The 17,198-nt window shown below is 41.9% G+C and overlaps 1 protein-coding gene across 1 annotated transcript; it reads left to right on the top strand.

Moving 5' to 3' along the window:
- Window positions 1-2,985: 2,985 nt before the first annotated feature.
- On the top strand, window positions 2,986-17,100 carry LOC146752926 (uncharacterized). Its single transcript, XM_085531035.1, has 5 exons — window positions 2,986-3,250; window positions 3,895-4,032; window positions 4,802-5,112; window positions 13,253-13,448; window positions 15,896-17,100. Exons 1-5 carry the CDS (start codon window positions 3,052-3,054, stop codon window positions 16,912-16,914), a joined length of 1,863 nt encoding a protein of 620 aa, XP_085387161.1. The 5' UTR covers window positions 2,986-3,051; the 3' UTR covers window positions 16,915-17,100.
- Window positions 17,101-17,198: the final 98 nt, after the last annotated feature.

The raw sequence follows: 17,198 nt of genomic DNA, 5'->3' as shown, positions 1-17,198 counted from the left end.
ACACACGTGTCCAAGTCAAGGATGCAGAAGAAATAAAATCTATAGCAGAAAAGGCAGAATCTCATGCCCATCTTACAGTTAAAGGTAATTATGCTTCTGATGGCAATTTTGATTAAATTATGTTATAAACGAGCTAACATCCTTTGCTTTAATGTCAAGGAAGTTAAACACCACCAGGACCTTTCACAGAAATAAAAACTCCTACCTACCTACCTTTCTGCCCACAAAATATCCAGCTTCTCTTTTGGAATTTACTTTTGCTAAGTAAAACAGATTATTTTCTTAGGAGGTTGATTTTCTATTTTTATGCTTCAGATTTGTGTTTGAACGTTGAGGGATAAAAAACATAGCTTAACTTTTTCTTCATTTTCTCTTGCTGTTTCAAAAGAACACAGGGTTTTCGTTTTTTTTTTAATATATAAAATGTTAGGGTACATATATGATGTTAAGTGTGATAAAGAAAAGGGAGACATTTGAGTTAGCACACTACTCAAGAGTTCAGTACCCAGCTTTGCCACTGTTAACATTATAAGGGCAAGAACCACGTAGTGGTATCTACGTGGGGAAGTCTTACAGGCTGGCAGAAACTTGATTATGCAGCAAGAAGGCACCATCCACCAGCTGACCATACCGAAAACCACCACTGATATGACAAGCACCATTCAGTTCTCAATTGGAAAATCAAAATCCACAGCCAATCTGCTTGTCAGAGGTAACATATCCTGGCTTGGTTTACATCATGAAGATGAAGAATTAATTAACGTACAGTCTTCCTTCACTGGGGTCTTTGAAATATTTTGTGTGTGTCTGGAGGGTCTGCTCCATTTCCAGTTCAAAGTCGTTGGACACTAAATGAGACAGCTGCATCTCAGTAAAAGATGTGTTTGAATAGCTGTGATGTGCTTACTATTCAGATCTACAGAGCTGAGGTTTTGTCCTTGGCTATACCAAAGAAGTCAGATCAGGTGAAATTAATTGTATTTCTGAACTAGACAAGGTTAAGTTTGGTAGCACCTAAATTTGATGCAGTTTGTCATTGATTTCACCTGAAAGAAACTTCCAGGCTTTTTATCTGCTGTTGTCCCCAGCGTAAGAGTCTCCATTCACATCCTAAAGTACTTGTTATATTTTCAACTCACTCTTATTTGAATAAAAGCCTCAACTGGGAGCAATTTAATAAGCACAGAACAAGAGCTGGACCTTGCATTTGGTAGATAATATACAGTATTACTTTATTGAAATGTAGTCAATGGCATTCCCTATAGACAATCATTTGTTTTATCTTTGGAGTGGTTCAAAAAACCATTGTGAACATGACATTAATTGGAATGGAATACACGCAAGAGACTTTCCTCTTCTTCCAATTGTCCTCATCCTTTCTTCTCTTCCACCCCTGCTTTGCAGATTACCATATAGAAATCACCAGGAAGTTGGAGGACAAGACAGCTTTGGAACGTCATTCTGTCATCCTGTCCTGTGACTTCAGGCCTTCTCCAAAGGTTGTGAAATGGTTCAAGGGCCGCACACCCATCGAGCCCTCTGAGAAGTACAAGATCAAGAGGGATAAGCATTCAGTAGAGCTCAGAATTCTGAAGCTGAAGCCCGATGATGCTGGTGTGTACAAGTGCAAGGCAGGAATTGCAGAGACTGAGGCCACGCTGACAGCTGAAGGTATGAGCAGGGAGGGTGACCTCTTCCATGTCCTATTTCACCTCAGATTTCTCTTCTTGAGGTTGACTTCTGCTGTTCTCTCCTGCTAACTTTATAAATGTATTATCTTCACATAGATGATTACACAAAGATCATCTAGTCCAACCATTCTACCACATCCCAGTATGATTTATAGTAACAGTGGTAACAGTTCACCTTGTTTCCCCACAGCCCGCAATGTAGAAGTAACGAAGCACCTGCAGGATGTAGAAATTGAAGAAGAGAGCTCTGCTGTCTTCTCCTGCGAGCTGTCCCATAATGACGAGGACGTGGAATGGTTCCTGAATGGCAACCTCCTTTACACCAACAATTACAATGACATCAAGAACGCTGGCAATTGCTGCACACTGACAATGAAGCAGGTTAAGCCTGAGGATGCTGGCACAGTGACAGTGAAGTCAGACAAGGTGTCAGAAAGCGCACCTGAAGGTGATAGGTGGGTCTGATCACACCCCTCCTGGATGTAAGAGATGCTAAGGAGCTCCAGTTCATTCTATTGTGCAGCAATCCTGCTTCTAAAGCTCACCTCTCTGGGGCTCAGATAGCCAGCAAAGTCATGATGGGCTTTCGTCCAGTGATTTATGGAATTAAGGATTTATGACTGCAGGGAGAGATCATTCAGTGTGTGTTTTGCCTCTGGGATGACTAATGACCAGGCTGTGAGCAACCTGATCTAGCTGTGAACGTCCCTTTTTATTGCAGGGGAGCTGGGCTAGATGGCCTTTAAGGGTCTCTTCCAATTCTAAGGATACTGTGATTCTAATCTGCTCTCCCCAGCAATTAAGCTCTTTTACTCTATGCGCTCAGAGTTTGAAGGATTTCCTCTTTCTCCTTTCTTTTGCATTTGGTGGAAGTTTTTTCCCCAGTATAAACATCTGATGTGTGAAATAGAAGACAGATAAGAGGAGTCAATAATACAGGAAAATCAAAAGTGTTCCTCTTAATCCTGTGGCCTGGTGTATGAGCTCTGCTCCATGTGAGGGCAATGCCAGCTCTCCAGCTTTAGAAGAGCTGCATCCCAATTACTTCATATGATATCAGTCCCACCCACAGCAATGCAGGCTGTCCCTCCTGTTCCCTGTATTCTCCTACTGATTAGTTCAGAATTCCATAAAGCGTATTCAGTCAACAGACATGAAACTGCTTTAGGTTCTATCTTGGTGTCGTCAGTAGTGGTGAAGATTTATTTATCCCTCTTTAAAAATCTGAAAGCAACTGGAAATGTCTGATCTTCTGTATAATGGTGTTCTGTTTTGCCTGTTTAATTGCAGAGAAGCCTGCTGTCTTCATGAAGTCCTTGGATGATGTTTTTGTTGAGGAGCGGGGTGTGATTAAATTGGAATGCGAAGTCTCTATAAAGAGAAGGTCAAACCAGTGTGGAAAAAGGACGGTGTTGTGCTCCCTTCTGGCAACAAGTATGAGCTGGTACAGTCTGGGAAGACCCTATGTCCCCTTATCCATGACCTCGAGATGTCAGATGCAGGTTTCTATACCTGTGATATTGGCACTGATGTTGCCAAATCAAAGGTCGGCGTTCAGGGTAAGTACTGTGGAAAGTAAAGGAGTGCTGAAAGCACATTCAGTGTGGTCACTATGTCTTACACCTATTCCCCCATGAGCCTTAATAGTTTCTACAATAGAAGTGTATTACTGCAATTTAGCACAGTGATGTCTGGAAAATTCCCATTGCTTTTGATGTAAATGTATCTCATTTTGCCATGAAAATCACCAAACACGTCAAGAATGTCCTGGAAATGTTTCCTTTCAAACCATCCCTAAAATGGAGAAATGGTTTGAACACCAATAGGGGTAGGATGGTAACAAATGAGCTAATAGAAACAGTTAATTTCTTGTCATAGGCAAAACCCTTTTTCTCACGCAGCATCCTAGAGTTGTCCTCTCTGTTAGGTTGTTCCCTCTGTTGCTCATTGAATCTTCATTCTGCTCCATGGACTGAGCTGCTCGCCTTGTAGTTCTTCCAGAGCAAAGCTGAGAGATTTACGTCTCTTTTTTTTTATAGCTTTCTGGTAATTCTGAGTGGAGAATGTCTTAGAGAATACATCAGTAAGGAACACAGCCATGTTCTGCAAATCCTGCGTTAAAACACCAGTACTGCTACTCACATATGTCACAAATGCCTTTTCTCCATATAAACCTCATACTAACCTATCTCTTACCTTCCAGAGCTGAATAGTGGCATTACCAAACGGCTGAAAAACACTGAAATCCAGGAGGGAGAAGATTGTACTTTTGAATGCATTCCGTCCCATGAAAGCATTGATGAGTTCAACTGGACACTGACTGGAAGCAGAGTGGAAAGTGGTGGGCGATTTAAAGCTTCTAACGTGAGTCAGAAATAGACTCTCCTTATCAAAAGTGTGACTCCTACTGACGCTGGGGAAGTCGTTTTTACTGCCCTTGGTCTAACCTCCAAAGCCTCTCTGTGTGTGAAAGGTAATGAGATGGGAGAGATTCTGGGGCCTGATTCCTTCAACTGTCTTCTGATAAGATTGTCGTGAGAGCTAACTCATAATATGGTTAAAGTGAATAGCAGCCTTCTACTTGAACCTCGAAGCACTGAGAATTTCTCTTAAAAATAAGTAAAAGGAGGAAACATTTTACACAAATGTGAGAACTACCCAAAGCACTGGGGTAGTGTTGGCAATGGTCATCTCACTACAGCTTGTTCCATTAACAGTAAATCAGGAATGATCTGTTGAGGGAACTGTGGGAGCAAATATCCTCTAAGTATAAGCTGAAGGGATGGCCTTCACATCATCTAGCTGTACAACAAATTCCTATCTAGAACATGTGCATCTGAGAGCATCATCCGAGGATCCCAGTGTGATGAGTGGAGAGAAGAGAGAGGCAGTTTTCAGACATGGTTCATCATCCTCAATTGGGTAGATTTAAGAGAAAATAAATGCTGCCTGGAATTCTATTGTCTGTACTTTGCAGATTACTGCTGGCTGTAGGATGGCGTCTGTTGCAAGTGCCTCTCTAACTTATCTCCAGCATGTAGATGCATGTATTTTGAGAGAGGCATCCTACCCTAAGTGTATGTTACTCAAAAAGCAATGTTTTCTTCCAGGAAAACCTACTGAGGTTTCAAAACAGCTGGAGGATAAGACAGCAGCAGCAGGGCAGGACATCAGCCTGAGCTGTGAGCTGTCAAAACCGGATTTGAACATCAGGTGGTACAAGGATGGCAAAGCAATCAGAAAAAGCCAGAAGTACGACTTGCAGCAGGAGGGAACTGGGGCCATTCTGATCATCCATGACTCTACTGCCAAGGACAGTGGGGAGTACCCCTGTGAGACAGAGGACTCCATAACAAAAGCCAGGGTCACTGTGCAAGGTGAGTTGAAAAGCACACTGGGGATGGCATGTAGAGAAGTCGAGGTAAATATCTGCAGCCTGTGGGTGATGTTTTTCTCTTCTGTTTCCTTGAGCAGGATCAATTCTTAGTTTTCAGAAAATACGATGGATTAAAATCTTTTCCTTAAAATAATCTGGAAACTGAATGATTCTCCAGTGTGATGTGGATCTGGGCAGCCTGGTCTGGTGGTTGGTGACCCCTTGGAGGGGGTTTGAAACTAGATGATCTTTGAGGTCCTTTTCTACTCAGGCCACTCTATGATTCTGTGATCATTCTATGATTCTATGATCTTGGGTGTTAGTGAGCCAAGAAAAGATGGCAATCTGAATTAGTCTCTATTGAATATGTGTAATCAAAACTATATGCAGTTGATCAGATGAGATCCTACCAGCGCATGTATAATGGTATTGAACTTTCCAGATATCTACTGGAATTATCAAACCTATGTAAATGGGTGGACTCTGTGGTCTTCTTAGACTCTTTGCATCTCTATGTGATATTCTGAAATGAGGGCAAAGGAGATTCAGGACACCTCTGTATGCTTGGGACTTGTTGTGGTAACAAATCCCTTTGTCCTACACCCTCATCCTTTTGTTTTTCCTTCCAGAAAAACCTAATTACTTTATCAAGGAACTTTCAGATGTGAAAATTGAAGAAAGTGGAAGTGCACTTTTTACATGTCAGAGCGAGAAAGCCGCATCCTTCGTCATATGGAGGAAAGGCATTGCTGAGCTCAGGCCTGGCAGGAAATACAAGAGGGCACAGAAAGGACGAGACCTGCAGCTGTGCATAAAAAATCTGGAGAAAAGTGACAGTGACGTGTACACCTGTGACATTGGTGATGCCCAGTCCAGAGCCAAGCTGGTTGTACAAGGTATGTGTGAGAGCCATATGACTGCGCATCCTGTTTCTCCACTACCAAGACATTATCCTGGTAGAATCTGTACATTTATGGCAGGTCTTTGGGGCTGCAGCTGTCTGGCCTGAATAGCGGTTCACAAGCCATGCACAGAGCAAGCTGCACGGAAAGGGAAAGAACTACCGACTAGAGCAGTGCCATTGAGAACTTTATGTATCATTTAAAAACCAAAAATGCTGATGTACGGTGAGGCTGGTGACCCAGAAATCAGTGTGAACTTTCTATCTCTGACCTTTCTGAGTTAAAAATAGTCCTCCAGAGTTCTAGGCAAAAATTCCCTTATGTTGCATTCTGGGTAGTTGTCACGGTTTAAACAAAAATCTACCTGTGTCCGTGACAGGGGGGCCACAGGCAAGCGAGGTGCTAGAAGGAGCTGAACCTCTGTCCCAACTACTTCAGAAGCAGCCCAAACCCCCTCGTACATGGCTAAGATCTCCTTCTCAGTTGGAGTGTAGCACTCCTCAGACCCTTTATATGCTCGACTCCAAAGTCCCGGGGGTTGGCCTTGGGTTTCTCCTAAAGCTCTTTGCCACAAACTCCAAGTGGGACCTTTCTCTCCAGCAGCAGTGTAGAGGATGTTCTTTACATCCTGTCCTGTCCGTACTGGCCCCAAGGCCACGGAATGGGCTATCTCTTGTTTTCTCTGCTCAAAAGCCTGCTGCTGCTCAGGACCCCATGAGAAATTATTCTTCTTCTGTGTTACCTGATAGAGGGGGCTCACTATGTGGCTGTAGTTTGGGACATGCATTCTCCAGAAGCCCACTACTCCCAGAAAAGATTGGGTCTCTGTCTTGTTGGTGGGAGGAGACATAGCAGTGATTTTTTCAATCACATCTGCTGGGATGTGTCGATGCCCATCTTGCCATTTTACACCTAAGAACTGGATTTCCTGGGCAGGCCCCTTCACCTTGATGCGCTTAATGGCAAAACCAGCTTGCAAAAGAATTAGGATTATCTGTTTTCTTTTCTTGAAAATCTCTGCTGCTGTATGGCCCCACACGACAATATCATCAATATACTGCAAGTGTTCGGGAGCATTACCCTGTTCCAAGACAGCTTGGATCAACCCATGGCAAATTGTTGGGCTGTGCTTCTACCCTTGAGTTAAACGGTTCCAGGTATACTGAACAGCTCTACAGGAAAAAGCAAACTATGGCCTTCATTTTGCAGCCAATGGGATGGAAAAGAAGGCATTAGCAATGTCAATGGTGGCATACCACCTAGCTTCTTTTGACTCCAGTTCATACTGGAGTTCTAGCATGTCTGGTACAGCAGCACTCAATGGAGGTGCTGCTCCTCCTGGCAGCACAAGAGGTCTCCATTCCCCTGATTAAGAAAGTGGGCAGGAGAGGTAGAAAACCGGCATGGCTCAGCAAGGACCTGCTAAGAGAACTGAGGGTGAAGAAAGGGGTGTACAAGCTCTGGAAACAAGGCTGTGTCACCCGGGAAGAATACAGGGATGCCTTCCGAACTTGCAGATGTGGGATCAGGAAAGCCAAGGCGCAGGCAGAACTGAACTTGGCGAGGGATGTGAAAAACAATAAGAAAACCTTCTACAGGTACATTGGCCAGAAGAGACAGGCCAAAATGGGCGTACATACTCTGGTAAATTTAAAAGGAGAAATGGCTTCAACAGATGAAGAGAAAGCTGAGGTGCTGAATGAGTTCTTCACCTCGGTCTTCACTGGTGGCCAGGATTCTAGTCTTTTTCACGTCCCTAAGTCTTGCACCCCCATCCCTCCATGTGGGGACCAAGGAGGTAAATCCCTCCCCACTGTAAGGGTAGAGCAAGTCCGAGAGTGCCTCCTTAGACTAAATGAGTATAAGTCTATAGGGCCAGATGGCGTGCATCCCAGGGTCCTGAAGGAGCTGGCTGAGGTGGTTGCTGAGCCGCTCTCCATCATATTTGAGAAGTCGTGGCTGTCAGGTGAGGTCCCGGATGATTGGAGGAAGGGTCATGTCACTCCCATTTACAAGAAGGGGAGCAGGGACGACCCGGGTAACTACAGGCCGGTGAGTCTCACCTCTGTGCCTGGGAAGATGATGGAACAGATCCTCCTGGACAACATGCTTGATCACATAAAGAACAAGCATGTGATCCGAGACAGCCAGCACGGCTTCACCAGGGGAAGGTCATGCTTAACTAATCTTGTGGCCTTCTGTGATGGAGTGACGGCGTTGGTGGATGAAGGGAAGGCGACCGATGTCATTTACCTGGACCTGAGCAAGGCCTTTGACATGGTCCCCCATCACATCCTCATCTCCAAATTGGAGGGAGGTGGATTTGATGGGTGGACAACTAGATGGATAAGCAATTGGTTGAAAGGCCGCAGACAGAGGGTGGTGGTCAATGGCTCTATGTCCAGGTGGAGGCCGGTAACGAGCGGCGTCCCTCAAGGGTCTGTCTTGGGACCGGTGCTCTTTAACATCTTTATTAATGACATCGATGAGGGAATGGAGTGCACCCTCAGCAAGTTTGCTGATGACACCAAGCTGAGTGGTGCAGTTGATACGGTGGAGGGAACGGATGCCATTCAGATGGACCTTGACAGGCTGGAAAGCTGGGCTCGGGTGAACCTAATGAGGTTCAACACGGCGAAGTGCAAGGTTTTGCACTTGGGCCGGAAGAACCCCAGGCACCTGTACAGGCTGGGAGGAGTTGTCCTTGAGAGCAGCTCGGCTGAAAAAGACCTAGGGGTCCTGATAGATGAGAAACTTAACATGAGCCAGCAGTGCGCTCTGGCAGCCTGGAAAGCAAATGGGATCCTGGGCTCCATCAGGAGAGGGGTGGTCAGCAGGGATAGGGAGGTGATCGTCCCTCTCTACTCTGCTCTTGTGAGGCCCCATCTGGAGTACTGTGTCCAGGTGTGGAGCCCTCAGTACAAAAAAGATATGGAGATTTTGGAAAGGGTCCAGAGGAGGGCCACAAAGATGATCAGGGGGCTGGAGCACCTCCCCTATAAGGACAGGCTGAGGGAGTTGGGTTTGTTCAGCCTGGAGAAGAGAAGGTTGCGGGGTGACCTCATTGCAGCCTTTCAGTACCTGAAGGGAACTTACTCCCAGGAGGGGAGTAAACTCTTCGAAAGGGCTGATAATAGCAGGACTAGGGGAAATGGTTTTAAGTTGAAGGAGGGAAGATTTAGGTTGGATGTTAGGGGTAAGTTCTTTACTAGAAGGGTGGTTAGGTCCTGGAACAGGCTGCCCAGTGAGGTTGTAGATGCCCCGTCCTTGGAGGTGTTCAAGACCAGGTTGGACAGGGCCCTGGGCAACCTGATCTAGTAAATGTTTGGTGGCCCTGCTAGGCAGGGGGGTTGGAACTACATGATCCTTGAGGTCCCTTCCAACCCGGGTAATTCTGTGATTCTGTGATTCTGTGAGGTGTGATTTCATTTAGGCCACGGTAATCCACCGTCAACCTCCATTCTTCACTGACTTTATGCACTGGCCATATGGGGCTGTTAAAAGGCGAGTGAGTTTTGCTAATCGCTCCCTGATTCTCTAATTGGCGAATTAGCTTGTGAATGGGGAGCAATGAATCCCTATTGGTGCGGTACTGCCGTCTGTGAACCACTCTGGTGGCAATTGGTACCTCTTGGTCTTTTACCTGGAGCAACCTCACAGCAGAAGGATCATCTGACAGACCAGGTAAAGCTGACAGCAGATAAACACCATTTGTGTTAACAGCAGCTATCCCAAAGGCCCATTGATACCCCTTGGGATCCTTAAAATATCCCATCCTAGGGTAATCGATTCCCAGTATACATGGAGCCTCTGGACCAGTCACAATAGGGTGTTTTTGCCAGTTTTTACCAGTGAGGCTTATTTCGGCCTCCAACATAGTCAATTCTTGTGAACCCCCAGTCACTCCATGGATATATATTGGTTGTGTCCCTTGGTGACTTGAGGGCATTAGGGTGCATTGTGCACCAGTGTCCACCAAGGCTTTATATTTCTGTGGTTGAGATGTGCCAGGCCACTTAATCCACACAGTCCAGTATACTCTATTGTCCCTTTCCCCCCCCTGGCTGGGGGCAGGGCCCCTCTATTGTTTACCTCGGTGGCTTGCAGCAACTGGAACTCTCCCCTTCTTGGAAGAGTTCACCTTGGTAGTTGTTTCACCTTGTAATTCTTCCACTCATGCCTGAAGTGCAGAAGTGGATGAATTACACCACTTCTTCATGTCCTCCCCATGACTACAGAGGAAAAGCAACAAGGCAAGATGTGTAGTCTCATCGTTGATTCGAGGTGACTTATCATTGTCATTTGCTTGAATACGAGGACGTCTCTTTTTAATGGTTGAGATTTTCGATGGTACAGGTCGAGAGGAACTCATGTTGTTTAGCTTTCTCAATAGGCGATCGTGGAAATCCTGGTTTCCATCATCTTGTACCACCGTGGATTCATCTACATCAGGCACATTAGCCAATTTGTCAATAATATCATTTTGTGTTCCCTCGATTTTGTTTAATCTTTCCACAATTTTGACAGTGGCTGAAGTATACAGATTAACTTCTGTAGCGCTTATAAATAATTCAGGTTCCTGAAGTCTGCCAATTAGTTCATTCACAAAGGGTTTCCTTTCCCCTTTGCCATATACTAATGCAAGTGCACTGGCATGCTTTTCTGGAGCTGCTTTTGTAAAGTCACGCCACATTTGTCGTGGAACGCGGACTGCTTCAGGATCATGTAATTGGTTCTTCTGTAAGTTGCAGATTCAGTAAAATTATTCATGCTTTATATGATGTTATGATGTGGAATACTGATAGCAAAATTACAAAATTATTAAACCATGACACCCTGGTATTTTTCTTTTTTTTTTCTTAAATATTTTCCTTTTTTTTTTCTTAAATATTTTCCTTTTTACTATTTAAATGTTATGGGCACATCTTATAGAAACAGAAGGCTGTTTACAAAGAAGTGCATGCTGTGTTGCTGTATGATGAGCAAGATACATCTATTCTTCATCTAGCAGGAATAGTTGCTGAGCCTTAAGAACAGTTTCAGAAAACTTTGGGAATTTGGGCGTTTTCCTTGTTTCTGCAACACAAAATGAAAATTTACGCTGTATACAAAGAAAAGGGGAGTCTGAACTTGTACGTTAAATTTGAAGGAGATCAATCTGGGGTAATATTTAAAAAAAAAAAAAAAAAAAGGGAGCGTGGTCATGTGGTCATCAAATACTATAACATATATTAGCTGTTACTAGAATGCCACTTATCTTCCCCCCATACGAATCACTCTCATGTTGTATGTGAATTTGTGAGGTGGGTTTTGAAGCTGAAATTAAAAACTTCTTGTATGGCTGTCTTCATAGTGGCTATCCAGACTATCTGTAGAAATAACAGCTACTATGTAGTCAGCTATTCACCAGTTTTAACTGATTATAAATTACGTTTCAGGGTGGAGAACATAGCATAGTGCCTGACACCTGTGTTGATCCTGAGGGCATTCTTGATTCTGTGCATTATGATGTCATGGATATTAAAGAGCAAGCTGAGGCAGCACATAGTTCCATTGTATCCCTGGGGGACCCGAAGGAAGATACTGGCTGGTTTGAAAAGCAGCTGGAGAAAACTAACTTTGAACTGATGGAGACCAAAGAAGAGCTACCAGAGAAAAACACCAAACTACTTAAAACTGAAGAAGAGCTGATGCAGAAGAACAAAGGTGAGTTATGCGATGTGAAAGGTAGAAGACAGAAATAGTTCATTAATCTAAAAGAGAAATAACCAGTTTGAGTAGGAATTAGAGGAGATGTTCTACCTTTGGAACCATAGCCTGTAGATAAGTGATAGTTTGTTCCTTGTGTATATTCAGGTTCAGCAATTCCACGGTTTTTGGTTATTTCTTTTCTTTTTTTCCCCCCTCTCCTTTAAACTGCAACTAGCAGCTTTACGCTTTCGTAAGTATGGGGTTAAATGTCTATATCTTGATTTTTACTTTTATATTGTAATCTCTACTCTTCTTTATGTCTTGTTGATGCAATGTTTTCGTTCCAAGAAATATAGAAAACTTTTGAATCACTCCCAATAAGTGAAGACCACATGCAAATTAATTAATCTGTTCAAAAGCTACCTAAACATTAGAATATCTGGAAAAATTGATTACTTAATAAACTATCTATTGGCTACTTATGTAATACAACCTTTTCTGTGTGTTACAGACTTTGAAATGCAGATGATTAAATTGGATGAGTCTGTTGAGCAACTTAAAGAAGCAACTGAGGTAACTTTATCAAGAAGATGTTGTGTAAAATTGTTTTAATACCAACTTGTGGTAGCTTAAAATGCTATGAATGCTCAGGATATCTCCACGTTCTATGCAGTCCATAAAACTTTATCCTGACTAATGTACTGCGAGCTACTGAATATGTGAAGACTAGCTTGATTAAGTATGTGTGCATTCCACTTCTGGTGGTTTTTGTTCATTTTTTGATGTTTGGTAGCCTGAAGTAGCTCTGAAAACATTTATAGTTAATTCTGTCACTCAGATCTCTAACCTTGTAAGCTTAGCAACTTGACCCTTCTTAGTCTTTGACTGTCTGCATCACTGCAACTTAGTATTTCCATGGCATTAAAGCTGACTGTGATGAGTAGTCATGTCCTCACCTATTACTTCTTCCAAGAACAAGGCTCCAACTCTATCTGTGAGATTGTGTGGCCTGAACACTTCTGAAGCTTTTCTTTTCATAAGTTACTAAAGATGAATAATCAGTCCTTGGCAGTGCCAGCATGGCTTAACAATCGTCATCTTGTAAGTAAGGAAGCTTCACTTGTGGTCAAGGACACAATCTAAAATATGCGTGACAGAGCTGACTAAGCTTTAAGGTTGGATTATATCTGTCACGATGAAAGTGATTTTAGCAGCTTAGCAGAAGTGTGATGTGATGAACTTGTATGAGAGCTGACCATTTGCTCTTTGACCATGTTTGTAATTTTGTTGACTTCTTGGAAACAGGAAATTCTTTGATAAACTGGTAAACTCTTGATTGTGTGCAAGTCTTTTACTTTGTAACCTGCTAGGCTCTTGCTTTCCCTTGTATACTCTACCGAGTATTGCACTTGTCATTATCTGAAGGTGTACTTGTTCTGTCTGCTATTGAGATTTGTAACTGATGTCTATAGAGTCACCGGGTAAATATTTTAGCTGTATGGTTTTGTGTAAATATTTGCCTACAGAAGATTACTGAGACTTAAGTGCTCCTTTTGTTAAGCTTCAATGTAACTGATCTTATATCAATACAGGAAAAGACTACCTACCATTTAACTACCATTAAAGCAGAACCGGCAGAAGAGAACACTAATAAAGGAACTGAAAGCAGCCAATTTTCAGTGCTTTCAGTTAAAGCACTGAAACAAGAGAAAACTGAGTTGGAAGTGGGAAGAAAGCGCAGTACTGATGAAGATAAGCCTACTGTGGAAGAGCCACCTCCAAAGAAAGGTACAGTTTCTTCCATCGTTGAACAGGGTGTCTTCCAAAACAATAAATTGCTTCCTATTCCGGATCGGAAGCAAAAGGCTGTGAAGCGCGTACCTTATGGTATAAGGAGAAAAGCCACTGTGTTAAACTGTAAATAGAAGTAACTGTTATGTAAATATCCCTTTTTCAGAAGGTCCTATGCTGTTCATTTTTGAATGCTTAAGAATAAAAGTTTTTTGCACTATTTTTTTCCTTTTTGCTGCTTTTTCCTCATCTGTTGATGCACTTGCAGATTTGGTAATAGTTTTAAAGCAGTTTCTTTAGGATTGTTTCAACTGCTGTTGCTGATCTTCTGAGTAGCATCAGCTGCTCAAGTGCTTTTTTTTGTTTGTTTGTTTAGTTTTTCCTGAAGCAACTATCAAAATTGTTGACGACCTGCTAATTGCTCGCTCATGGGCAATATTTGAGCAAAATGGTTTGGATAAGCTCTGATGCATTTAACTTCACTTCTGGGCACAGCTGAGCATCAGTGTTCCTAGAATTACGGAAGGCATATACAATGTAGAAGGGAAAATCTAAAACTTAGCTGTATTCCCTTCCTTTCTTGTATTCCTCTTGCAAAATATGTGCAAGGGAGAAAGTCAAGGCCTTCTTTGGATGAGATGCTGTTCTTGGATGATTTGTCCCTGCTGCCTTTATTTGGCATAAATATTGAATCCTAATGTGACCACTGAATGGCATCACATATAAGCATCTTACCAGAGACTGAGGGAGGGATGTGGACTCCTCCATACTCCAAATAGTAGTGGGTTTGTTCTAGTCATATGACCAAAGCTCTCATTTAAAAATTAATGACAGCAATGCTCCACATAGGAATTAAAATGGGTAGCTGATAGTCACAATGTCAGCATGAAGTTTTCTGTTAAGAAGTACTGAGTATTCAATCATGTTAAAATTTTATTCTATTTGTGAGTATTAATAGCGTCCAATTTCAAAAACTGCTTAATAGATATTCTTTAGCTACGTTAAATATACACAGTAGAACAATGAGCACAGGTATGTTGTGCTGGTTCTTTTGTAGAATTAGTTATATAAGTAGCACGAGCAAAAGTGTTTTAGGAGATGCTAGGTTATCTCAGCTTCAAGTTCAGGGTATTTACACCATTCTCTGAGCTTTTAGGTCTTGTTTCCTATGCTCTGTAATAATGCTTTTTCCCTACTTCCTCTGTAAGGAGCTTCTAGACTGAACATTACACATCTTCTCCCTAGTCTTATTTTATCTTGCTTTAGTGCTTGCTTGTTGTTTTCAGCATAAAGTGTTTAGATTACTTATAAATCATATTCCCCTCACTAGTGTTGCTGGGAGCAGCAGTCAAAACCCAAAACCTGGTTTGGGGTGGAATATGCCACTGCTGTTTCTTCAGTATGACTTTTAAATCAGTTGAGGGCTGTATATAAAACTCCTTAGATGAGTTAAGAGGCTGTTTCCATGCAGTACATGTGAATCTGTATGTAATGCAGGCTGCACGTGGGCGCTATAAAATTCTGCATTTCTGTAGTTGTAGTAATAAAAGGACTGTACAAGAATCACCATGGAATATATTGTTGTGGTGACCCAATCCCTAGTAAGTCTTGACTTATATTTATTTTTTTTAATACTTAAAGTATGCATATTATGGAATGGGCATAACTGGATTCTAAAGCAATGATGAAATACAGCAGAAGTCGCTTTTGATAGAAAGAAAATGCATGTGATTTTAGCTAATTGCTCACCAGTTAAAGAAAAAAACAGCCCCAAGCTAATGGAATATTTATGGAAACTTGAATCTGCAAATTTGTACAACTTTATGAGTGAACTTTATATGCAAAAGAGTAAGTGTGGACAGAAGTAGGAATCCTCATATTTTGTTTAGAGATCAACTGAATAAGAGAGACAGATATCAACACTTAAGTGATCAACTTGTCCAGGGTTTTATCTTTCTTTTGAAAGTAAGAGGACTGTGAGTTGGAATGAAATTTCTTAGAGAACTGTTTATCTACCATTTAGATGTAGATGGAGTGATTTCTGGCTGCCTTATAGGGATTGCTGAAGCAGGGAAGATAGAAAGAATATAGCTGTGAATTATCTATCTCGTTCCCATGTTTCTTAAATCTAATTAGATTTTCTACTGGTGTGGAGTGGAAGGTTTGAGTAGTGCCATGGTAAAAGTGTTCTTCCAGACTGAAAACCTTTTGCTGTTAATTCTGTATAGAAATCTGAGGCACCTGATTACGTGTCCAGAGGACTTTAATTCCTTCACTAGTATCAAATACTATGTGATGTGAGGGTATGGCTTGCATATTTGTGACAGTTTTTCACTTAGAAGTTGCTACTTGGTGTTGTGAACTGCTGTGTAATAATGATTTTAATCAATCTGAGCTACATTCCTTTTCCCTTTTTTTTGTTTCTTTGTTTGTTTGTTTTACAGTAGTTGTAAATGAGAGAAAGAAAAAGAACACTGTAGAGCAAAAGACAATTGAACACATGAAACAAAAGTGCTCCGCGTACCGAAAGGAAGTACTAGCACTGAGGGAAAGAACTGAAATCTTGGAACGTCATTTAACTGTGCTTGAAGAACAATGCAGAAGAGAAAAAAATAAAAAAGAAGACTTCAGTAAGCAGGTAACAAGCCTGCGTATTGAGCTTTCTTTTTCTGAAGAAACAGCTGATGTCCTCCGTGAACAAATTCTGCAGGGTCAAGCTGACTATCGGGAAATTGCTTCTGAACTGGATGAACAGAAATCTATAAATATGACACTAGAAGACAAAAATGCCCAACTAACTAACAACATAGAAGTTGCCAAAGAATATATAATTGATAAAGTGTCACAAGTAAAAGAAATGCGGACCAAATTAGATGAATTATACAAATGTCACTTAGAGTTTCACGCCATCGGTACTGACTTTGTCAGTGTAAAGGATTCCTCAGACTCTGAAAAAGATGAGACAGGGACATCTCAAATTAGTTCTGCATGCACTCAGTCACAGACTTCTTCCATCTCAGATCTTGTGCAGGACCTCTCCTTTAACTATAGTCTTGAAAGGATTTGGGAAGTATGCAGAAGTATTGTTGATGTTTCCTCACAAAAAAGTCAGCACATCAAAGCACTGCTTCAAGACAATGAAAACCTAAAGGCAGGACTGAATAATGCTGAAAATCATAATTATCAACTTGTAATGAAGCTATGTGAGATTACAACTCACACTAGTCAGGAAGATGATCTTGTGAATCAGTTACATGAGCAAATAGAAAAGAAAACTCGGGAGTTTGAAGAAAAGACTGCAGAAGATCAGAGAGTGATTGCACAATTTCAGGAGGAAGTTGCCAACTGTGAGGTAAAAATAAGAGAGCTTGAATATCGCCTGGAGGCTTCCAAGACAATGGAAGACAAAGTGTCAAAACTCAATGAATTACTTAAAGAAAAGAATCTATTATTGTTAATCTAGAGACAGTTACAGTAACTCTGCAGGAGAAGTCTGCAAATGCAGACAAAAAGTTTGAAGAGTTAAGTAGCAAAGAAGCAAATCTGATTCAAGAAGTTATGCAGCTGAAAAACAGCTTGGAGCAGATGAAACACTCTCTTCGGGAAAAGGAAAAGAGTGAAATGGAGAAAGTGCAACGTATAGAATCGTAAGTAACCACTGAGTTAACTTAGAGCCCTTTGAGAATGAACTAGAGTTAAAAATAGTTAATGGGAACATCCCTTTGACTTAATGCATCTGCATGCTTA

Source organism: Coturnix japonica, unplaced genomic scaffold, assembly GCF_054131305.1.
Source record: "Coturnix japonica strain WE unplaced genomic scaffold, WE-NBRP24 Scf040, whole genome shotgun sequence".
Taxonomy (NCBI): Eukaryota; Metazoa; Chordata; class Aves; order Galliformes; family Phasianidae; genus Coturnix; species Coturnix japonica.
This window is presented reverse-complemented; position numbering and strand designations above follow the sequence as displayed.